This window comes from Cynara cardunculus (genome assembly GCF_001531365.2).
Source record: "Cynara cardunculus var. scolymus isolate 2C chromosome LG 8, CcrdV1, whole genome shotgun sequence".
Taxonomy (NCBI): domain Eukaryota; kingdom Viridiplantae; phylum Streptophyta; class Magnoliopsida; order Asterales; family Asteraceae; genus Cynara; species Cynara cardunculus.
In genome coordinates this window covers 25078277-25103758 of record NC_037535.1, presented here as the reverse complement: position 1 = coordinate 25103758, position 25482 = coordinate 25078277, and the positions used below count along the sequence as shown (strand labels likewise).

The window sequence follows — 25482 nt, the reverse complement described above, 5'->3', positions numbered from 1 at the left end:
AATTTTTATTATTTCTATAAATATCTTGATTAATTGTTTTTTTACAAATGAAATTTCGTTTACTTCCACCTCCGATTGCATTTTTGTTTTTACACGTTATCATTTTCTATTAATCAACACTTCATCAATCAACCGTTAGATTAATTGATCCAATGGATGTGATTAAACAGACAGTTACAATTTTATTTTCTAATAATTTTGATTTTTGTTCCTGAGATTTAAAAATTACAATTTTCATTCTTATGGTTTATAATTTATTGTTATGTTCATTTATGAATTAATTCATATATTTAAGTATAAGAGATTAAAATAACCAAAAAAATTGTAATAAATTTTAAATAATAAAAACAAAAATAACAATAAATTACGAGAAAACAATAACAACTTTCAAGTGGACGAAAATCATGATTTACTTTAAGGGGCGTTTAGGATTGCTTATAAAAGCTGCTTTTTAACTTATTTCAATTTGGTACCGGAGATAAACTGTTTTCTGGTATTTGGATAAGAAAAAAAAAACTGCTTATATCAATGCCAAACCGGTAATAAACTGTTTTTTATAAGTTAATCGTTTATGACTTATAAAAAACTGTTTATTACTAATTTACAATTTTAATCTTGTTTTATTTAACTCCAATTTGATATCACATAAGTAAATAAACACTTAAAAAAAACATAATTCGTTTTATTTAGAAATCCCTACGACCCACTAAATATTATACCAAATTTGTGGAGAAGATTGGTAATGGCGGCCGATGATACTCGTACCGCTCTTCTCGTCATCGATATGCAGGTTCCTTTTCGTTCTTCTCCATCACCACATCTGCACTACTTCATACTTTATCTAATGATTTCCTTTTCTGACAGAACGATTTCGTGTTGCCTGATGGTTCAATGCGTGTTGATGGTGGTCTAGCAATCGTTCCCAACGTTATCAAAGCCGTTGAGGTCGCCAGACGCCGAGGATTCCTTGTTATTTGGGTAATTTTTAGCTTTCTTTCTGTATTGAAATGCTTTTTAAGAAGATGAATTTGAATCTGGTGCCAGTTGGTTAATCGCACAATCAGCTGTCAGCTGCAATTTTGATTTGGAATGTTAAATTGGTTATTTCGCTTCATCAAAACCCTAACACCTTCTATTAGGGTTTTTTCACAAAATCAACATCGGCTGAGTGGTGTTTGATAATCATCTTATACCGGTGCCAAACCGGTAATAAGTAGTTTTTGAAGAAATTAAACTTTTGTAGAAAAAACATAAGTTATTTCAAATAAGCAATCCCAAACACCTCCTAATAACTCAAATTAGGTCATCACTACCTCTACCACCACCACTACCTCCTCCTTCGACTGCTGCTGCAGCCATTAGTTGTTGCTCCAACAACTTTTTTTTAAGTATATAATAATTATATACGGCAAATACAACAAATAAACTCACACACCCTCTTCACTTTGGTGAGGTTTGAACCGCCGACTTCTTAGGAAGTCAAAGACTACGATACCGCTAGCCCAAAGACCCTTTGGTTTGCTGCAACAACTTCCACCCACCGTGCCTCCACTAATCCATAAGGATTTTACAAACCAAATAAATCACAGTTTTTTCTTTGTACCGAAGAAAGTTTCTTCAAACAACCATAAATTATATCAAATTCTTCATTCAAATTTGGTACTATTATACATGTATGTGCTTATGTATATGAAAATTGTGTAAAAATGTTTATAAAATATTATTATTTAAATATTACTTGATTTGTGTCATTTTTAATTGTTATATGATATCATCAAACAACTTTTTGATGCGTTTGAAATCTAGACATGATAGAACATGACAAAACAGGACATGATATCTTTTCTAGATTTTGATTAATTTATGTAATCTATCAAATTATAATAAAATAAATATTTTTTATAACAAAATATATCATTAGAAAGTTTTCATCAAGACGATTAAAATGACACCAAAACAACTTTATATAATTTCCCAAATTTATTTTATATCTTTTCTATATTTTATTATTATTAACATTTAATAAATTAACCAAAATATAGAAAACTTATAAAGCTAATATTTGAGAACATTAAAGTGAAAGTTTAAAGATGATAAAATACAGTAAATAAAACTTAAAGAACGGATAAAATGTAAAGAGGGAGGTGTAATTGATGTTTTAGAAGAGAATTATGTTTTATTTTGAAGGTATATTGGTAAAATATAGGTTTGTTTCACCTTGTACCACTCTGTTCTTGTTTGTTCCACATAAAAGCCCTGCCAAACATAGAACAATAATCTCTTTTCTGTTATGTCCTGTCTAGTGTACCAAAAACACCCTAAAAAGAACACATTGTGTAAATGGTTTACAATCCTCTAAGAAAGGGCAGTAATGCAGCAATTTGTTAAGTTGACTTTTTCTGTGTGTTATATGTTGATATCTATTTGAGGTACGAATGTAGGTTGTACGAGAGCATGACCTACTTGGAAGAGACGTCGAGCTATTTCGGAGGCATTTATATGCCGATGGGAAACCAAAACCGACCTCAAAAGGGAGCAAGGGGTCGGAACTCGTTGATGGTCTTGTCATCAAAGAAGAAGATTATAAGGTTGTAAAGACGCGATTTAGTGCATTCTTTGCTACAAATCTTCATTCGGTTCTTCTAGGAGCAGGGATCAATAGTTTAGTCGTTACTGGTATGACTCAATTTTCTCTTGATTAATCTTTCATTAATCTGATAGACCATCTCCAATGGGAACATTAAGAGTCCGTTTACCAAATGCTTACTGGGTAAGTGCTTATTGGCACGAATCATCACTCTCACTTACCTTATCAAGTAACATTCTCAACACTCAAAATGGATTGCGGTAACCGTCTTTTGCCCGGTGAAAGCTTACCAAGGAAATTTAGTAAGAGTCATCTCCCTCACTTACCGGGTAAGAGTCTGTTTGTTAGCAGCTTAATGGGATTCACCACTTATTTGGTGAGCTATACATGACTATTTGGTAGTGGCTTATTCAGTAAGCTTCTAGGAGGGAGCTTTATGCAGAAAGCCAAGTTTTTTTAAAAACTGCCCCTTGCAATAAAAAAACACGCTCCTTCCATATATGGAAAAACCCTCCAAACAAAAACATTTTCAATCTATACGGACAGATTACTCCACACAGACAGCTTTATACATAGAGGACTTAATGGAAAACCAACCAAACAACCCCTTGGTCATTGCTATGCCTCTTGCTACGTAAGATTCTTCGTCCTTGTCATGCTCACCGGTAAGGTTTGTGACACCCGGTAAGTGCTTACCCAGTAACAATTTGGTAAACGACCCTAAATCTTACACTAAATACCAAAATATGATACGGAATCACTCCAAATCTTGCACCAAATTTGGTGTAATGAATAGTAACACACCAAATTTGGTGTAATATAACCACAAGGGTGGTACCATAGTGGATAAAGACAAGGGGATGATAAAATCAACCCGAGTTCGAATCCTGCAATCTACATATGCGCTTGTGGCCACTTACTTGACGGCTGTGGGTGAAGCCTACAGTTGCGACTTGCCATGAGATTATTTTGCGTGAAGCCAGGGATCACCGAGCCCCAATACAAAGGATATGGTGCAACACTGTTCATTTACACCAATTGGAGAAGATAAAAAGGAAAACACTTAGAATCGTACATTTTTGTGTAAGATTTGATGTTATCCATTGGAGAAGATTTACTGTTTGCACCAAATTTTACGTCAATTTTTACGGATTTGGTGTAAGATTCAAGTGATAGCTAAAAGTGGGCTGAATATGTGATTATAGGTGTTCAAACTCCAAATTGCATAAGGCAGACTGTTTTTGATGGTGTAGCACTTGATTACAAGTCTGTTACTGTTATTATTGATGCCACTGCTGCTGCTACACCTGATATACATGCTGGTATGTATGCTTATCCATCTATTTTTCCCTGAATACCAGTTTATCAACTAGTTTATCAGCTAGCAGCTAGCTGATAATTAGCTTTTAGCTACAGCTAGTACATCTAATAGCTAGCTCATTAGCTAACAGCTAACTAATTTATTTGCTAGTTTGCTAAATATAGCTTAAGAGCATCTCCAACAGCTATGCTATATTTTTTTTCTAAAATAGAGTATTGAGAGTCAAAGTCTCTTAAAGAATTACATTCAACTTCAACTACTACTCTATTTTAGCAATTCTAACATAAACTATATTATTAAAATATTCAATACATCTAATAAAATATTATTTCTCTCTCCTAAACATTTAGGTGGCGTTTGTTTTTTAAGAGGTGCTTAAGTCTGAAGTCTGAATTCACTTCTGAATTTTAAGAGGTGATGCTGAAGTCTGAAATCTGAATCAGTCAGACTGTTTGTTTTTACGTCTGAAATCTGAAATCTGAATCATTGAAATCTAGGCTTTCTTTTGCAAGCTTTGGAAGCTCTAAAAGCAATTAAGAGGTTTTAAGTGAAAATGTTACCTCTAAATAATTCAGACATAATCAGAGCTTTTAAGCTCTTAATTGAAAAAAAAAAACAAACACACTTAATACCCTAAGGTCTGACCGGTTCAGACATAAGAGGGTATTAAGTGCTTTTTAGGTAAAAACAAACAGAGCCTTAGAGATTTTTACAATCTCTCACATCTTTTCTTTGTTTTAGGAGTGCTGGTATTTAATTGCATCTCTAATCTTCTTTATTCCTTCCCAAAACGAAAATATATATCAAACAAGTAGTTCTGATCGTGGAACGGTGATTAGTCAAGTCGTCATCCGAATAGTTTTGATAGTGGGACGACGATTTGACCTAGAAGGGAGTTATTGTTCCATTTGGTACGCAGGACTCAACGCAACATGACAGAACAAAACCTGTTCCACAATTTGGCAGGACAAGACCCAGAGGTGGAACAAAAATAAGGAGATGTCATATGATTCGTAAATTACTAAACCACCCATGTTAAATTAAAACACTAAAACATTCGATAATTATTTCACCACCCATCTATCTCACTCTCAACCGTCCAGTTTTGTCCAGTCTCATCCCGTCCAGTTTTGTGTAGTCCTATCTGTATACCAAACACACCCTTAAACAACTACATGACAACTTAACCGAAGAAGTTGAACTCGAGTACTCGACCTTTTTGGTTGTCACTTTCAATTGGAGGTTAATGAAAAAGGAATGTGAACAATGATGGCATTGATGATGTCTAGCCTTCAAAGGTGGTTAAATAGAAATTGATAAAGGCAGGATTGCAATCATATTAGTGGGTGTTTGATAAGACGTATTAAGCATTAATTAACGGGAATGAAAATAAAAAAATCCCAGATTTTTATTCCACGTTAAACTTGTAGCAAGAAAAGTTCAAGTATAAAGGTTATGTAGTTTATTATTATTACTAACATGATAAAATCTTTAATGGAAAAACTAATATGACGTTTTATTTCAAATAATGTAGAATAAACACTGATAGTGTAAGATCCCACATCAGTTGAGGAGGGGAACAAAAAGTTGTCTTATAAACACCGGATACCTTCTCTATCAGACGCGTTTTAAAACCGTCAGTCTAGGTTGTGGACAAAGCGGAAAATAGCTGGTACTGTTAGCCCGAGATGTTACATATGGTATCAGAGCCCTAGGTTTGATCTTGTAAAGGTTGCATTATAACTTATAAGGGACCGCATACTTCATCTAATCAGACACGTTTTAAAACCGTGAGTTCAAGCAGATAATATTTTGTACGCTTAGCTTGGGATGTTACAAATAGAACACTTCATTATCAGGTAAAATGAAAAGCCACCCAAAATAACAGAAACAGTTGGAGTTGCTACAAGTCTTAATAACAACTTGTAAAGTATTGGGAGAATGTTGTTTACAGATTCAGAGGTAAGGAGGGAGTATGAGTTTATTTGTTGCATTTGTTATATAAAAATATTTATATACTTAAAAAAAAGATCCAGATCGCTACTTACGGGTTTTAATGTTTTTTGAAATAGCGAATATTTTCGACATGAAGAATATTGGAGTATTAGCTCCAACACTTGAAGAATGGTGCCAATCTTGAGTTTTGATGGTCAAAATTAGATGGTAAAGATATGTATGCATCATAAACTTGGTTTTGTAACTTGTTTGATTTGTATGTTTCTTAAAAAATAACAATATTAACATAAACAAACATGATGTAACCAAATGGCTTTTAACCTAGCGGTATGTAAGTCCTTGGCCTCCTAGGAGGTCAAGGGTTCAAACCTCACCAATGGTGAGGAGGGTGTATGAGTTTATTTGTTCTATTTGTTGTAATTATATAATTCAAAACAAACAAACATGATGTATATTTTTGTTTTACCGTTCAGAAGAGAGGAAATAGCTGCCTACATCTTACTTTCATCGAGCCATGTATCTGGTATTTTGTACAGAATAAGGTCCCGTTTGGTTTGAAGGATTGAATTGGTATTGAAGGTATTTGAAATTGAATTTCATTCTAATTTCATGTTTGGTTTGAAAGATTTACTGGATCTGAAATCCAGGGATTTCATAAACATCCTACAAACAGGATTTTGAAATTTTGTGGGGTTGGTTTTTCATGGGATTTCTTAGGATTTGTATGTAATAATGTTTTAAAATATATTAAAAACATTTGTTATGTAATAATCAATTGAATAAAAAGGTAATTTAATTATTTTTTATAATTTATTTTTATAAATTATTTATAAAAAATGGAATTTAATTTCATTCCAAATTCTAAAAGAAAAATGTAAAAAAGAGGCCAAATCCTTCCAAAACTGAATCCCTTAAATTTCAAATTGTTTCATGAAATCCAAATCTCTCAAAATCATTCCGTTAAACCAAACGTCTCTAGACATAATGTTTTTGAAGGATTTGAATTTAACGAAAGTATTTAAAATATTAGATTTATAGGATTTGAATTGGAATTAACAAATAATAAAAGTAATTAAATTATTTTTTCTATCAATTAATTATTACAAAGTGAATGTTTTTAACATATTTTGAAACATTATTACATACAAATTTTATAAAACCTGATAAAATACCAAATACTATGTTGGATTTGTAAGTCCAATATTTATGAAATTTTATTGATATCTCCTAATTTTAATTCCAAACTTTTCTTTAATAGAACACGAAATTATGGTGAAATTCAATTTCAAATCCCATCGAATCATGGAAACTAAAGAGGTGGGGGTATGTTTCATGTGACTTAACCCTCAATTAGATGATGATGATGATCATGATGGTATGGTGGTGGTGATGATCATGTTGATCATGATGATGATGTTGATAGGGTGAGGTGTCTCATGCATGTGCAAAAGCATGCTACCTAGGCCCAGCCCCATCCTGCAACATATCATTTGAACGTTTGGCTTTCCATCTCATCTTTTAAAATTAATTATTAGCAAAATTCATAGATACATATATATAACTTCAATATAAAAGTTATATATATATATATATATATGTATAATTCATAAATACATATATATAACTTCAATATAAAAGTTATATATATATATATATATATGTATAATTCATAAATACATATATATAACTTCAATATAAAAGTTATATATATATATATATATGTATATATGTACTTGGGATCATGTGAAACCAAAAATTTTTCGTGAGACTCGTAAGACAAATTCTCAATTTTTGGATTAGATTTACAATCTGAACATTCATAATCACAAAATTGTCACCATGTAACTTTAAACCATTAGATCATTAGCTTATAAAGTTGATCAATGAACATAAATTGGTCTTACGGGTCTCACGAAAAACCTTTGGTCTCACGTGAACTCAACCCTATATATATATATATATATATATATATATATGGTATATTTCTTTTACAACCTTGTGTATTTGTACAACCCTTGCAACCCAATTAATTGAGATATGTATAGAAATGATGGGAGTTCATTTATTATGATTTGAATACTTATGGAATATGAATAGAGTTCATTAATTATGATTAATACTTTATATATATATATATATATATATAGGTGAAGAAACGTATGAGAATGTGAGTTAAAGTGAAAATAAGAAGAGTTTTGAACCATTGATCACCTTTAATCTTAAATCCACCAATAAATCGTGTTTGATACAGTGATTAATTCGGCGCATCTCGGTCCATCTGTGCATCCAATGGTGAAGATCTCTTCTTACGCTTCTCAACTTAATCTCTTTTTCACCAAAACTCAACTCTACACACACACACACAAAAATACGTAGTATTTTTTGTAAAGAAGATACATGGACGAGCCCATAATTTTTTTTTTCAAACAATGACACCATTTGACTATAAGACATATATTTATAATGTTTAAAACTTTACATCACTTGATTATAAGACACATATTTATACATAGTATTACATGACGAGTGATGTGATATTCGGTTAATATTTCAGCAAATAATACTGAGTCGGATACCACATTACTTGTCACATCAGCATAGTAACCGATTATATAGATACTTAAATGTTTAAAATTTTACATCTTAAATACTAAAATAAAAATTTTAAAAATATATTACCTAAAATAAAAATTAAATTAAAATACGTTATTTTTTTATATGAAATAAATAAAGCATATATTGAGAAAAGACAAGTAATAATGAGGGTGGTGTTAACTTTGATATGCACAACCGCACGTGTGTCCGATAGCTTTCCAGCTTTTATGTTAAGTCCCCTTCTATCTCTTTCTTTCCGTACTCCCTTTTTTTAATAAAATAAAAAATATTATTTTTAAATAACTGTATATTTTTTATTCCATTTTAATTAAAAATTAATTACTTCTTCTATTATTAAAAATAAAAAATCATTTAATTTGTTAAAAATGTAATTTGAATTATATTTCTTTTAAATTTGTTTTGTTACAGAAACTTAATTCGGCAATATGATTAAAATATTATTGATTTATTTGAGAAGTGTGAACTATTTAACGGGTTTATATATGAACCCACAAGTTCTTATGTGAATAGGTTAAAATAGTTTATATGTAAATTACATGAGTTCATATATGAACATATAGTTCATATGTGAATCACATAGGTTCATTTATGAACTCATTTGCCGCACATTTACAAAATTACGAAACTACTCTATCTATTTTTCATACAGCCACAACTTTTGATCAGTCAAAGCTGCAATTATTAACCAGCCAAATCCGATCTTGACCGTATGAAGGTTAGCATCACTTCGTTACTTCTCAAATATTTACTACTTTTCAAAATAACCTTTGGCTATATATATATATATATATATATATATATATATATATATATATATATATAGGGGAGGGTGGTTTGCACGATTTTTACAAATTGAAGTGGTTTTCATTTGATCGCTCCCCTATGTATATGTATATGTATATATATATATATATATATAGGGGAACGATCAAATGAAAACCACTTCAATTTGTAAAAACCGTAAAAAGAGAGTTAAGATGAGAAGTTGTTAAGAAGAGAAGCGTAAGAAGAGATCTGAACTCTTAATCATCTTTAATCTCAAGCCCACCCATGAATTGCGCTTGATACGAGGATCAATCAAGTGCATATCATCTTAATGTACATACGATGATGAAGATCCCTTCTTATACTTCTCACAATAACCCAACCTATACACACACACACACACACACACACACACACACATATATATATATATATATATATATATATTAGGGTAATTATCCAAAATAGTCATTTGGACTGTCTCTTCACTCTACAACAACTTATATAAAATCCACCTTTTATGATCATTAAATTCATAAAATTGGATTTTGCAAGTTGTCAAAATGCTACTTACGAAATCTTGGCTATTTCAGCCAACCATTTAAAAATGTGGCTATAAAATGAACAGAACTAACCATAATTACTATTTTAGACGTTTTCAATGTAAAAATGTTTTAAAAATAATATTAAAAAGAAAAAGAAAAAGAAAAATAAAACAATTTTGGTACCAATAATTTCAAAATTAATGATATGTGACATTATTTGCAATTGTATTTATTCATTTGTTGGTTTTCATTTATACAATAATTTTAGAATTATTCATTTGGTGGGCATTTTAAACCCCACCCAACTAAAATCCAATTTATTTTCCATCATAAAACTATTTATTAAAATTAAAAATAACAAAATTTAAAAAGCCCTACTGATAAATAGTGATGGCCAAAAACCGGTCCCAGGCTTCAACAGTGTTGGCCGTAATTGGTCCAAGCATAACTGGTCCCGGTCAATAATGTTGAGCCCGGTTAAGGTGAGTTATAACCGGTTATGGTCGGCCGCTCCCGGTCCCAACCATTAAAAATAATTTTTTAATATTATATATTTGTAATACATTATAAAATTTGTAATTGGGTAACTCAAATACACTTTAAAAATGTGTTTTATTATAATAAAAATTACACTGTCTTCCAAAAATACATTATAAAGTTATTTTAGTGAACGGTTTTTTTGCGTTTTTTTGCAAATTGAAAACTTGGTATGTAAACCCCTCAAGCTAAGACACATATTTATAATGTTTAGAAGACAAAAAAAATCCAAAAAAAAGGCTACATAACTACTAGTTTTTTTGAAATTTCGGTTCAGACTGGACCGGTTTGACCATCACTACTGACAAACCATCATGTGAAGTCAAAGACCTTCCAGCCTAGTGGTAAAGGCTTGGGCATGACATAGTCATGAACCCGAGTTCGAGCYCTGKGARRGGAGTGTTGGCGACATTTAAGTGGGGCCATGTTTAGCCTCCAAATTTGCCGGGGATTAATCGGGCTTTGGCTCGGACACCCTTAAAAAAAAAAAAACCATCATATGAAAAGATTGGATTTCTTTTTGGAAAATAAAAACCCACTAAACAATTGCTATATGAAATTTGTAATTTAGTTGTATAAAAAAAGAAAAAATAAAACTACAGACTGAAATAACAGAATCAACTTAGATTCGAATCCTGTCATATACATATGTATTTATGGTCACCGAAAAATTTACATGAGAAAAACTTAACAATGTATCCGGTAAACGCTTAACGGTAAAATTCAACTCTATCGCTTACTTATCGGGTGAGATTTTAGTCTACTATGTAATAATTTACCCGGTAAGCACTAACCGTGGTAAGAGTCGTCGTCAGCATTTACCGGGTAAGACTTTCGGCACGTGACTTCGCTCTTACCAGATAAGATTCTTGGTCGTTGCCTTATTCATCTGGTAAAAAAATACGACTTAGTAAACTCTTATCCGAATAAGTATTTAGTAAACGATACCTAAAATCATTTATTTTAAAATAAAAAAATAAAAAAAATAGTGGGAAAAAAACAAATTCACATTGATAAGGACAAGGGTAGACCAATCCTATTCTTGAGTAACATGACATCCACAAGCAACAGGTTGTGGTCCAAAGCTATGACCAAGATGGTAAAATAGCTTTTCTTTTGGGTAATACTACAATAAATCAAATAATATATCATAAATTCTGTTATAAAAATGTAAAAAGTAAGTACTGATATATGATCTGTAACGGGAATGAAAATAAAAGAAACTGTTTGGTTTTCTATAATATAATAGACTCATTCCTACAGAAGCTCAAAATTTCATTCCTGGTTAAATTGAACGGAATGGAAATTCATTCTCTATCATTTTCATTTCTCAACATGAGCCAAAAAGACCCTAAGTTGTGTAGATGATGATCGATTATTTGGGGGGGGGGGGGTTTACTAAATTCAACTTTATCGCTTACTTATCAAGAAGATAAAGACTCACATACCGTTAGAACAAAGATATTTTATTAACAACAAGAACCATGTTTTTTTTTTGTGTGCCAATAATACCTTTTTCAAGGACTACTTGCAAAAAGGGTTAGCAAGAAGTTTGTTCATTTTTCTGTAAAATACGTGGTTATTTTGTGTTGATTTAAAAAAAAGGGTAAATTGCATGAAAAAAATAACGTATTTTAATTTGATTCTTATTTTGGGTGATGTATTTTCAAAACCTTCATTTTGGTATTTAAGATGTAAATTTTTAAACGTTTAAGTATTCGGGTAAGCGAATGGAGCATTAACCAGTTACCATGCTGATGTGGCGAGTGATGTAACGTCCAACTCAATATTATTTGCTATTCAACCCAATTTCATTCCACCACCGATCACATCAACATGGTAACCGGTTAATATTTCATCCGGTTAACTTTACTTAGGTATCAAAATGAAAATTTTCAAAATATGTTTTCCAAAATAAGAATCAGTCAAAGTACGTTACTTTTTAATGCAATTTGCCCAAAAACAAAATAGCCATTTTTGACGAGTAAAATCCATTTTTAATTGTTTTTGTGATTATACTTGTAAAAGCTAAAGCAAGCAATTACTAGTGTATATATATGTATATGTATATATATATCATATATATATATATATATAAGAGAGAACCCATAAAGATTCTATAGTGGATGGAACTGAAAATGGGGGAGCAAGTTGATGAAGTGAATCAGCCAGCACATGAGCTCTCAACAAGAAACCACAAAGGTGGCTTAATCACAATGCCTTTCATTATAGGTATGCAAATGCAAATGCCAACCAAATCATATAAACATTCAAACCCACATTCTAATACCATTACCATCCAAGCAACCATCTTCACAATCGATTTCGCATTTTCACAACTTTTTTGGCACCCGTGGGTTTCCGAGTCGGTTTAAACGGCCTCGACTCGCCTCCATGGCCACAAGAGCTTTGGCAGCGTCTAGAGTCACCCCGTCGCTACGGCGACAAGGGTTTTGCCACGTTCAAACCCAAAAAAGATGAGATTTTCACTACATCCCCCGAACGTTAACCACCGTGCGGAAACCCGAGTTTTCCAAGGTGACATTCTTGAAATGAAATTGCAGGAAATGAGGCATTGGAGAAGGTGGGGAGCTATGGATTGGTGCCAAACATGATACTGTATTTGATGAATGATTACAAGATTGGGGTGGCAAAAGGCACAAACATACTCTTTTTCTGGTCAGCAGCCACCAATTTTGCTCCAATTTTTGGGGCATTTCTCTCTGATTCATATCTGGGTCGGTTCAGCACCATTGCTTTGGGTTCTCTCTTTTCCCTTCTGGTAACATTTACTAACCTTCCCACAAGAAAAGTACCAATAATTTCAAATTTTTATATCAAAGAGTCTTTAGCCTAGCGGTACGTGAGTCATTGGCCTCCTAGAAGGTCAAGGGTTCAAACCCCTTCACCAGAGGATGTGTGAGTTTATTTGTTCTATTTATCATATATAAATATTATATATACTTAAAAAAATTGAATCTTTATTTCGATAAAACTGGTTTTATAGAAAATATCTTAACAAACTGCCTTATATGTAGACTGTTTCATATAACTGTCTATTGTTTTATTATAAGACTAAACAGTTGTGTAACGTATGTAAATGTGTTACAATAAGTTTACATGACCAAATAGTTAGACATCCTATGTAAATGTTCGTTTATAAGACGTTTTTGGCCGTCTTAATAAGTTATTTTTGGATAATTTTGAAACAGAACGTACCACTTATTTTTTTTATTTGAAAAAAAAATGTATAATAAAACAAATATTCCATGAAAAGAACGAGGGGAATTGACAAAAATAGTCGATCTTCCCAACCAAATTCATTTTTTAGCCATCTTTCCAATCAAATTCCCATTTTAGCCGCTCAGATGCCAAAAGTGGCTAAAAAGTAAACTTGGTTAAGGAGGTCGGCTATTTTGGTTAATTTCCCAAAGACGTAATTATAGGACATTCTATACACAAGTGTTTGGTAGTGGCTTAATATATAGACAGTGACTTATTCAATAAGCTTCTAGGGAACATTATACAGAAACCAAGTTTTTCTAAACCCATCGCTCCGAATTAACAAAACACACTCCTTTCATCTTTGAAAAAAACTTCCATAATCTATACAGACAGATTAATCCACAGAGACAACTTTATCCATAAAGTACTTAATAAAAACCAGCCAAACAGCACATTTTTAACGTCCTATAAAACCGATTTTGTTGCAGGGCACCTTCCTACTATGGTTAACAACAATGGTTCCACAACTAAAACCACCTTCTTGCAATCAATCAACTTCAACCTGCAAACCACCCACAAATTCCCAATTTGCCTTCTTGATCTTTGCCTTCATATTCATCTCCATGGGAGCAGGTGGTGTTAGGCCATGTTCATTAGCATTTGGTGCAGACCAAATCCACAAGAAGCATAACCCCAACAATAAAAGGGCATTGGAAAGCTTTTTCGGTTGGTATTACGCCGCCGGTGCCACCGCCGTCTTGATTGCGTTTACGGGGATCGTTTATATCCAAGATCATGCCGGATGGAAGGTCGGTTTTGGGGTTCCGGTTGTTTTCATGTTGTTGTCATCCATTTTGTTCTTTGTAGCTTCTTCGCTTTATGTCAAGACGAAAGTCGAGAAGAGCGTGTTCACTAGCTTCGCACGAGTGATTGTTGTTGCGTATAAGAACCGTAAGATCGTTGCCGGGACTGTCGATTCCAATCGGTGGCATTATCGTCTTAAGGATTCGAACACCGTCCCCACCAAGAGACTCGGGTATTTCCACTATTCTATAACTGAAACGGCTTTATAGGATGATAAATATGTCTAAATGTTCTCATATACTACTTTAGGGGTAAATTAGTCATTTAATCTGTTATGTCTTATCCAGTTCTATCTATCCAAATGCTGAATAATTGTTCACTCCTATCTTGTACTGTCTGGATACCAAACGCACCCTTATAAAACTTCAGTTTATAGGGCTAAACAATTATACATTCTATTAATGTACTTCAACTTGATTTTTATTTGGATAACGTACTTTCAAAACTTCCATTTTGATGCCTAAGATGTAAAGTTTTAAACAATTATGGACCCGGGTAACCCGGTTATGATGCTATCTTTCTCCACGAATCGTTAACATATCGATCGTTTCTAGGTTCCTGAATAAAGCTTGCATCGTTCAGAATCCGAAAGACCTCACACCGGACGGAATTGCTTCGGATCCATGGAGTTTATGCACCGTCGAACAAGTCGAGGAGCTAAAATCACTAATCAAAGTTCTCCCGATTTGGTCAACGGGCCTCATGATGTCGATAAATGTAAGCCAATCATCGTTTCCGGTAATCCAAGCAACGACCATGGATCGACATCTCGGCACCTCAAGCTTCCAAATTCCCGCAGCCTCCTTCGCCTTCTTCACCATCGCTACGCTAGCAATTTGGGTCGTTCTATACGATAGTTTAATAATCCCGTCTGCATCAAAACTTGTCGGAAAACCGGTTCATCTCGGTGTTAAACTCCGAATGGGAATCGGTCTCGTAATTTCCACCATAGCCATGGTGATTTCCGCCATTGTTGAACATCTTCGAAGAAGAAAAGCGATCGAAGAAGGACTTGTGAATGATCCTCAATCCGTCGTAAACATGTCGGCAATGTGGCTAGTTCCGCAGTATTGCCTCCATGGATTAGCAGAAGCTTTTAGCGCGATCGCGCAGAACGAATTCTATTATTCGGAGTTCCCGAAAAGCATGTCGAGCACGGCAGCTTCACTGTTTTTGGTCGGGATGGCGGTGGCTAACTTGTTGGCTAGCGGTATATTAAGCACGGTGGAGAATCTAACCAAAACAAGCGGCCAAGAAGGGTGGATCTCGACCAATATCAATCGGGGCCGGTACGATGCTTACTATTGGGTTCTTGCGTTAATGAGTTTCGGCAATTTGTTCTATTTCGTTGCGTGTAGTTGGGCCTATGGACCATGTACACATGAAACGGTGAACGAGAATGACCCGAGTGACGGTTTAGAAAACCCGAGATCGTTAGCGTGCCGATGAACCGACTGAAATCTCGGTATCTAGTTTTCTCGTTGTCGAGTTTAGAAAATTGAATCTTGCAAATATTAGATGTGTTCGAATGAAGCTTGTAACATGTTCGTAAATGCGTTCTTTTTGAAGATCATGAATCGTTTAAAGTGAAACCGTCTAGACCGATCAGAATAGACCGGAATCTGAACATTTCCTTTCAAACCGTACAGTTTGAAAAAAAAATATCTCAAATCACTTATATATGTTCAGTAACTGTTAATATATATATATATATATATATATATATATGTAAATTGAGAAAATTAACTGAATGTGATATACATAAGAAGTATGGATAAGTTGTATAAAATGGTTGATGATGAAAAAGAAATTATGAGTAGAGAAATAACATATTCAAGGTTAGAAGAATGTTTTAATGTATCAAACTATCAACCCGACCAACCCGTACGGTTTGGATTGGGTTGAGTTAAGATTTTTCAAACCACAAACATTGGATTGGGTTGTTCAAATGTCTTCAACCCGATCAACCCAACTCATGGGCACCCGTACATACAATGTGCCATTTAGACGTTTTTGGCGTAGTGTGAAACTGATTTTGTTGCAGTGAAAACAAAACTAATCTGTCAGGATGAATGTGTTGGTATAAGCTTTAGGGATTCTGAGATTCATCAAATTCAACTATTCACATGTGAATCAAGCTTATTATTTGGAACAAGTTCAAAGTTCTCCAAGCTTTTCTTCTTTGATTTGAAGACTAGTAACCATTAGAATCCTTAATTTTCGGTTAGAAAACCGTCCATAAATCGCCTCGGATTCGACCCATAAAGTTAGGAACACCGTATATCGAGATTTCAACCTCCTCTCATGAACTCGTTTTCAGAATTTGCTATACTGATATCAGCCGGATTCCTATTCATCGTGCATACCAGATTCACACGGTTTTCCGCATTCCATTCTACTCGACCAGCCTTCATCTTGCGGATTTCTAGCTTTTCTTTAGAAAACTTCTTGCGGGTATCGGCATAGAAATCTCGATCTCTAGTTACAGTTTTCGATGAACGGATACGGATCTTTTTCTGGACACAAGCGCAAACCATTTCTGCGTCATTCGAAATCTTGGCATTTGCAAATAATCTTTGATCACGATTTCTTTCTCGTTTGAACGAAGATGGTGAAGAACCGACATGTTTAGTTGTTTCTAGAAGCTCCATTTCCGTCTTTTTTTGAGCCTTTTTTGCACCATTTGTCAATCGAGGATTCTCTTCGTTAAAATGGCTAGCCAACAACATCACAGCCTCCATTTCGGAATCTTCGTTGGCCGTTTTTGTAGGTGCCGTACTACAAACTTCTGCGTATCTGTTTTCTAAAGAACAAGCCTGAGAAAACAAAAACACCGTCGTGGAAATGAATGAACTTTGAAACTAAACCGGCTTTATAGGACGCCAAATACGTCTAAATGTCCTAACAGAATGAGACATTTGTGTGTGCATATTATGTAAAAGTGTTACAATAAGTTGATAGAACATTTTTAAGCGTTCAGAACAGATTTTTTAGGACAATTTTGAAATGAAGTGTCCTATTACCCTTTTTTAATAGGAGAAATGTCTTGTAAACAATTTTTTATAGGACATTTTTCAAATAATGTCATATAAAAAGACTGATAAGACATCTATATTACAAAAGTATCCTAAAAAATTTGTTTGGACAGCAAAAAACGTCTTATCAACTTATTGTAACTCCTTTACATACGCACAATTGTTTGGTCATATAAAGCTGTCTATTAGGATGTCTAAATGTCTTAATAGATTGCTTTATAGAACCAAAAGTTTGAACGTCCTACGTAAAAGGGTTACAATAAGTTGATAAGACGTTTTTGGGTGTTGTAAGTAACAAGGTTTTTTAGACACTTTTGAAATGAAGCGTCTTATCGGCCTTTTTTTAACGGCGCACTTTTGAAAAGTGTCATATGAGCTCGTCTTTTTAATAAGACACTTTTTAAATATCATATAAAAAGACTAATAGGACGTTATATGAGCTTATTATAACCCCTTTACATAGAAGCACAATTGTCTGGTCCTATAAAGCAAATACCTTTTGCTTTCCGGGACCAACATCCGAATCTTTTTCATTCGAGTCGTTGGATCCACGTTTCGATCTTTTATCCCGACCAATTATCAACTCTTCGACTCGAACCATCTTGCTCTTCTTCTTCTTCTTGATCTTAACTTCAACACCCTTCTGTTTTCTGAAAAACGCATCCAAAGTGATCTCGTCCGACTCATCTTCAGTTTCTGTAACGAATCTACTGTTAACGTTGTCGGGATTCGTCATATTACAACGAACATGATATCCACCAGACGGGCCTGCGAGATCCCTCAATATGTCAGATAACAAAAGAAACTTCTGGGCCTTTTTTCGTGGCCGATTTCTTCGTGCAGGCTCATCGTTATCAGCAGCCACCGTTCTCCCAATTTTCGCACCTTCATCGACGCTACTTTCTTGCGGGAATCGAGCATTATTCACCTTGTCATCGTATATTGTTTTGCCCTCAATTCCTAGATATTCAATCATATCTGTATAGAAATCCCATCAAGAAATTTAAGAAAATTAAGACGATCCTTAGCTTGTACTATTAGAACAACGGCATAGTTTTAGGGCGGATCAGCAAAAACGGGCACGTCGGTGAATCAGCCAGACAGCTTATAGCTTACAGCACAACGTGTTCACCACCACACTGGCTGGCTCGTGCATTTGCACGAGCCAGCCAGCAAAGCCCCGACGCTTAATCGCTTCAACCCCTAAAGGGTAACGGGACTTGCCAGATTGCACATACGACAACACGAACGATAAACTTCCCGTTTCCTAATGAAATCTAATAATTGCTTACAGTCGAGAGGAGCCTCTGTTTGTTCTGTTGTATAATCCAAACCATCGATGTTCTCTGGACGGATTTGACTAGAAATAAATCTACATTCGGGAAATTGATATGAAGCGAAAACCTCATCGCTATCGGGATCACCCAACGATCCAAAAGGCCAACATTTTCTCCGATCATTCATGCGAATTCCAGCTACATATTCACTGCATCGAGGGGGAAAAACAGCGACCATCGATTTTTTTTGGTTTTTAGATGAATCCAAGGAGAACAAGAGCTTCAAAAATACCAAAAACTTCCGAAACATTCATACGAAAGATAATATTTTTGTTCTTCTGTCGTTAGTTCATACAATCCCACGATATGTATATGTATATGCATATGTATATGTATATGCATATGTATATGTAGGGTGAAGTTCAAAGAAAACAACAAAAAAATGAAAAAAATGAAGAACACTCTGGTAACAGTTCATCTGGATGTATGCACATATGCATACTGGTAATTTGTAAGCAATTTTTCTGGTATGCACATATGCATAAAACCCAAAAATGACTTCAATTACTTGTATGCACATGTACATTTTTGTTTTTCATTTTTTTGAGTTTTCTCTGATACTCCCTTTTATGTATGTATATGTATATGTGTATATATGCATGTGTGTGTGTATAGGGAGAGAGAGAGAGAGAGAGAGGGAGGTTCACTAGAAAACCCAAAAAAAAATGAAGAACTAAGGAACACCTTATAGTAACCATTCATCTGGACAGTATGCACATGTACATACAAGTAATTGAAGTTGTTTTTGTTTTTGTTTTTATGCATGCACATGTGTATACCAGAAAAATTGCTTATAAATTACTTGTGTGCATATCATCGAGATGAACGGTTACCAAGGGTATTCTTTATAATTTCATTTTTTGTGGTTTTCCCCTAAATATATATAGGGGCACGTTCAAACGAGAAGCTAAATATTTTGCGAGAAGGCGAGAAGTTTCAATATCATATCTATGATTACATGCATGATACACAAACTTAATCATATATGATTAAACAATTGTTGCATTGACAACTCATAGAAGTTTAATCATATATGATTAAACTCACACAAAAGAGTGTAATCATATATATGTTATGGGAACTTCTCCCCTTCTCAACAAAACGTTTAACTTCTCGCATGATCCTTCTCCTCTCTCTCTCTCTCTCTCTCTCTCTCTCTATATATATATATATATATATATATATCAGGGTTGTGGGTGAAACTACAGTCATGTCCATGACATGACTGGGATCACCCATTTTCCAAAATGTGATCAAATGCAGACCAAATTCAGCAAGTAAACTGTAGACGCGTATGAATACAAGATCGAAGAATGCTAGTTTCGATTCAAATTCACACATTACATACCGAATAGAAAAATTGGCGAATTCTTCACTCGTTTCAGTCCTTTCTTCTTTGTTGAAATCAATCTCCATTGAATGCAGGCATATACAAATATCAGTCCCCATTAATTGACAATCATTTCTGCAAGATCGATGCAAAACTAAACTTTCATATCGTACCCAAATTAATCCATTAGCATCGAACGATCATCTTTACAGATTGATCATAAAGATGATCGGTAATCATATCGTGTAATAAAATACAGAAGTTAACAATGAACAAAAACAAGCAAAGACTCTTTAATCCCTAAACCCTAACCCTAAATCACATTTGGTAAGTTGATGATTCAATTAGGTTTAGATCTTAGGAGACCGAATCGTTTAATAAACTTGGAAGAGGCATAAAAAGCGTTAGCTAGACTCGTGGGTATAACACGAACATTGATCTCATAAACAATAAAGTGCATTCACCGCATTTACATACGATCAAGAACCCAAATATATATATATATATATATATATATATATCAGACTTAGACTATATATACACAAAGAGGAGTTTCAAATACAAACCATGTAAATGTTATAAACCACACAAACCAATATTAATCTGAAGCAGTGATCATAATAAATGAACTCTATCATCTTCTATAAATATCTCAATTGTTCCAAATATAAGGTTGGTATGGTTTGTATCATTTACATAGTTTGTATTTGAAATCTCTCTCTCTATACACACGTGCGTGCGGGCACACACACACACACACATATACATGTAGAAGACAAATCAAATACAAACCATAAAAATGTTAAAAACCAATCTCAACCGTCCATCTAGTCTAACGAATAATATATTGTTTAATAAATATATTAATTGTTTCATAATATAAAACATTGATCATAAATAAATGAACTCTAATCCAACATTTCCATAAATATCTTAATTGATTGGTTTTTAACATTTCAATGGTTTGTATTTGATTTGTATTCTACATACCTATACATACATACATACATACATACATACATACATATCTTAATTGATTGGTTCGTAACATTTCCATGGTTTGTATTTGATTTGTATTCTACATACCTATACATACATACATACATATACATATGCATACACACACACACACATATATATATATATATATGCATTATGATATATATACCAGCAAGCTAGGTCAAATCCAACAAGTTACCCGACATAAAATCACACTAATGGGAAACACATGTAGCTGGAAAAACAAACTCCATTGTTGTATCCACCGAACAAAAACATGTAATTAGAGTAAATAAGAGATCAAACAACTGAATTGCAATCAATATATATATATATATATATATATATATAACACAAAATCAATTGATATCTGCTGGCAAAATACATACAATCATACGCATATAAATAGCCCAAAGAATTCTAAAAGGGAATACTTTATTGGCCACATGAGTAAAGGCAACGATTCAATTGAAATTTGGTACAAATTCGAGTGTCGAAACCAATTGGAACCCTAAACCCAAAAGCTTTCAATTCTCCACATAATCAATAATATATAAAGATCCATGATCAAATTGAGACAAAAGTAAGGTTCAACTATACCATATGTATATATAGAAGAAGAATAGATATATATATATATATATATATATATATATATATATATATGCAGTGAATGTTGATGTATATATAGGGTAAAATTAACCCACCTCATGTGTTTGATTGTAGTCGAAGTTGTCGATGGGTTTTGTGAAGAACCAAAAAAGATCGAAACCCCATCAAAGATATTGATTTGTTGATGAGAATTCAGCTCAGTTTCGTGGGTGAAATTCGGAGATGATCTTTATATTGTAGTGAGAGAAACCCTCTGCCTGTTTAGGCTTAGAGAGAGAGAGAGAGCGTGTGTGTGTGTGTTTTAGAGAGAGAGAGAGAGAGAGAGCGTGTGTGTGTGTGTGTGTGTGTGTGTGTGTGTGTGAGAGAGAGAGAGAGAGAGAGAGAGAGAGAGAGAGAGAGAGAGAGGGTATAAATGTGGTAAGTATCGTGAAGGAAATAAAAGGATCAAAGCCGTCGCTAAACATGTGAGGAGTAGAAGGTTAAAGACATGAACTGCTGACGTGGAATAATCCCATCTTTTAGATATTTGTTTTTTTCTTCCCTAAATGAAATCTTGATAAAACTACAAAACTTTTTTTTATTAACTTAGATATCCAACCCGCTATGCGAGCCGACTAATCATATGGCGATCACCTGCTTTGCAGATAGCCCGGAGTTATCACATTTGAACCTCCGTTGCCACAAGGGGATTTTTATTTCTCATTGGATTTGAACATGCGAACTTCTGGTACTTTTGACCTTTGGAGTCAAGCTCAAATCAATCAGACACCACCCTTGTGGTTATAAAAATACAAAACTTAAAAGAATGAAATTAACACATATAGTATTTTCACGCTTTGAATTTATCCCTTAGATAAAGGTTGCAAGTCACATTTCCGTTTGGACTAATTTACAGATTTGATCCCTACACTTGCGAACTTGAATCAGATTCTTTTTTTACACTTCAACACTTTTGCAGGTTAAAGAGTTGTTACTTGCAGAGGTAGTGACAAGTTATACTTGCAGAGGTAATGATATTTATGAAATATTGGAAGAGAAATTACTGAGAGATGAATAGAAAGTTTAAAACTGACTGTTTAATTAATTTTCCTTACAAAACTTTTAAAAAAATGGCTAATTCTATTTAGATCATTGTAGTTTTTCATATATTCAATATTAGTTGTTCCTATTTTTATCTTAAGATAAATTGCATGAAAAGGTAACGTATTTTATTTTGGTAATGTAATTTCAAAACTTTCATTTTGATACCTAAGATGTAAAGTTTTAAACATTTAAGTACCCCGAGTAACCGGTTGAAGCATTAACTCTTTCTTATAATAAATCACAATACATAAAAACTAATTTTAGATTAAGATATTCGGGTCAACAAATAATACTACTGCATCATTCGTCATATCAACATGGKAACCGGTTAATGCTTCAACCGGTTACCTGGGTACTTAAATGTTTAAACTTTACATCTTAGATACTAAAATGAAAGTTTTGAAAGTACGTTACCCAAATAGAAATCAAGTTAATGTACATTACTTTTTCATGCAATTTGCTCTTTTATTTTCCTAACAAATACAATGATGTGCATGCTATGTAGTATGCAATAATACTATTAAAAGATTCAAATTTGCATTGATATGAAACAAGTATAATCAAAATGGATCAAATTGCCTGATGCAATTTAAGTGCGTGTCATGAAAACAATCGTGATCGATCTCGTGACTGACAATATAACATCTGGTTTCGAACTCTATACTATGGTTTTATCCCTGTGTGATAGATCAAAACAGGGATATCTTCGATCAACTAAACTTGTTAAAATTTGTTCAAGATGATTTAAATTTATATAACTTTGGATGCCAGTTCCAAACAACCGAAAAAACTAAAAAGCGTGTGTCGACAGATTGGCCATAAATGATCTGATTATCGTTGGTTTATGACATTGAATCGAGATTTCCCGAAAGGGGTTTATTCTTATATATTTCATAATCCGAGGGGTGTATATGCATCAAATCTATAACAAGAGGGGTTTAAGTGAAATTGATGGTGGTTTTGTGTGTTGTCATATCCACCAACTATAAAAAGTAGTTTCTCTTCCTTAATTTCTGCCAAACCTTTGACCTTAAAACCTAATTTTCTTTTTTAATTTATTTTTATTAAATAGTATTATTAGCTTTTTTTTTAGTAAAGTTGAATTTTGGTCCCTAAAGTTTGTAATTTTCAACGCATACCGTAGAATTTGAAAAACTTGGATTTGGTCCCTTACGTTTGTTGATTCTCAATGGTTTTGGTTCATCTGTTTAACGGTCGTTAACATTCCCCATTAAATCCAATTAAATCAGAAGTATTTTAGTTATTTTTACTATTTTCGTTATATTAAAATAAGAACAACATATTTTTTAATTTTAAATTGTAAAACAGAAAAAGAAAAAACGAAAGGTGGTGTTTATCATTTTTCTTTTATTTTTTTGTTTAACAATTTAAAATTAAAAATATAATATGTTTTTTATTTTTAATGTAAAAAAAATAGTAAAATTTACTAAATACCTCTCGTTTAATTGAACTTAACAGAAAAAGTTAACGACTTTTAAACAGAGGGATCACAACCGTTGAGACTTGACAAATGTAAGGGACCAAACCCGAGTTTTTAAAATTTAGGGACGATATCCTGTAAAAGATTGAAAATATTAAGGATCAAAATTAAACTTCATTATTATATTTTCTGTATAAACCCTTTTTGTTTTTTATTATTAAATACAAATATTAGATTTTGTATATAAACCCTTTTCATTTAAGAAAACAATTGCAATTTACTTATTAGAGATCATATCCATCAATTTAAACAATATCTGATTTTCTCCGATCCGATGGGGAACCCGACTAACCTGACTCGAACAGGGACGGGGATTCTCTACTAAAAACAGGTCCCGGAGCCGGGGATCTCCGATAGACTCAAACGAACGAATATTCTTCATGGGTTTTTGACCGAGGACGGGATGTTAATCTCTGTACCCGCCGGGGACCAGGAGTTGTTACTAAAAAAGAATCAAATACGCTATATTGCATTTCAGGACACGGAACTATGACAAATTATCATTGCATACTGTAATTTGATATCAGACTGCATCGTTATATATGATGGAATTGTGATACGATCAAATCAATGATAATTAAGATTACAAGGCAACTTTATTCTTCTCTCACCATGCAAGCAATCAATGAGAGCTAGACCGCTAGTCTAAGATACTCTCGAATATATGAGACAATAAACTTGAACTTAATAAAGTAACGATTTCAAGTATGTCGATATCATGAAAAGTAAAATGAAAAGATTCAATTAATTAATTAAGGTAAGTTGTATAAAAAAATTATAGTAATTAATAATTATTATGAATGAAATTTTACAACTTAATTTCTTTAATCAAAGAGCATTTGTCCTAACGGTATGTGAGTTTTTGGTCTCCTAGCAGATCAGGGGTTCAAACCACACCAATGATGAAAAAGATACACAAGTTTATTTGTTTTATTACTGTATATAAATATAACATATTTAAAAAAAACTTAATTTCTTTAAAAATGGTGTCATATTTTATTGTAAGATGGAATAATTTTTTAGTAAAATAAAGCGATATAAGGAATTGAATTTTTTATTGAAAAATATTATTTAATATTGATTATATTTTTTAAGTTTGTATAAAAAAATTAATATTATAAACCACAAGGATGGTGCCTGATTGGTTTGAGCTTGACTCCAAATGTCAA

General features: G+C 33.2%; 3 protein-coding genes across 3 annotated transcripts; 2 read left to right on the top strand and 1 right to left on the bottom strand.

Annotated features, from left to right (window-relative positions):
- Window positions 1–703: 703 nt before the first annotated feature.
- LOC112516711 (probable inactive nicotinamidase At3g16190) lies at window positions 704–6363 on the top strand. Its single transcript, XM_025123915.1, has 5 exons — window positions 704–790; window positions 865–978; window positions 2442–2676; window positions 3793–3909; window positions 5981–6363. Exons 1-5 carry the CDS (start codon window positions 743–745, stop codon window positions 6046–6048), a joined length of 582 nt encoding a protein of 193 aa, XP_024979683.1. The 5' UTR covers window positions 704–742; the 3' UTR covers window positions 6049–6363.
- Window positions 6364–12452: 6089 nt separating this feature from the next.
- Window positions 12453–15956, top strand: LOC112517204 (protein NRT1/ PTR FAMILY 1.2-like). Its single transcript, XM_025124564.1, has 4 exons — window positions 12453–12559; window positions 12892–13109; window positions 14041–14588; window positions 14971–15956. Exons 1-4 carry the CDS (start codon window positions 12454–12456, stop codon window positions 15863–15865), a joined length of 1767 nt encoding a protein of 588 aa, XP_024980332.1. The 5' UTR covers window position 12453; the 3' UTR covers window positions 15866–15956.
- A 521-nt stretch (window positions 15957–16477) lies between these two features.
- On the bottom strand, window positions 16478–21882 carry LOC112517380. Its single transcript, XM_025124792.1, has 5 exons — window positions 21825–21882; window positions 20137–20253; window positions 18744–18937; window positions 17948–18429; window positions 16478–17232 (listed from the first exon to the last, which is right to left on the bottom strand). Exons 1-5 carry the CDS (start codon window positions 21827–21829, stop codon window positions 16708–16710), a joined length of 1323 nt encoding a protein of 440 aa, XP_024980560.1. The 5' UTR covers window positions 21830–21882; the 3' UTR covers window positions 16478–16707.
- Window positions 21883–25482: the final 3600 nt, after the last annotated feature.

Coding starts and splice junctions, on each gene's coding strand:
- LOC112516711 (XM_025123915.1), top strand. CDS start 743: ATGGCGGCCGATGATACTCGTACCGCTCTTCTCGTCATCGATATGCAG. Junction 2,677..3,792: donor CAATAGTTTAGTCGTTACTG/GTATGACTCAAT, acceptor ATGTGATTATAG/GTGTTCAAACTCCAAATTGC. Junction 3,910..5,980: donor TACACCTGATATACATGCTG/GTATGTATGCTT, acceptor TTTTTGAAATAG/CGAATATTTTCGACATGAAG.
- LOC112517204 (XM_025124564.1), top strand. CDS start 12,454: ATGGAACTGAAAATGGGGGAGCAAGTTGATGAAGTGAATCAGCCAGCA. Junction 12,560..12,891: donor CACAATGCCTTTCATTATAG/GTATGCAAATGC, acceptor ATGAAATTGCAG/GAAATGAGGCATTGGAGAAG. Junction 14,589..14,970: donor GTCCCCACCAAGAGACTCGG/GTATTTCCACTA, acceptor GATCGTTTCTAG/GTTCCTGAATAAAGCTTGCA.
- LOC112517380 (XM_025124792.1), bottom strand. Junction 18,430..18,743: donor AACAGAGGCTCCTCTCGACT/GTAAGCAATTAT, acceptor ATTTCTATACAG/ATATGATTGAATATCTAGGA. Junction 17,233..17,947: donor TTGGTCCCGGAAAGCAAAAG/GTATTTGCTTTA, acceptor TTGTTTTCTCAG/GCTTGTTCTTTAGAAAACAG.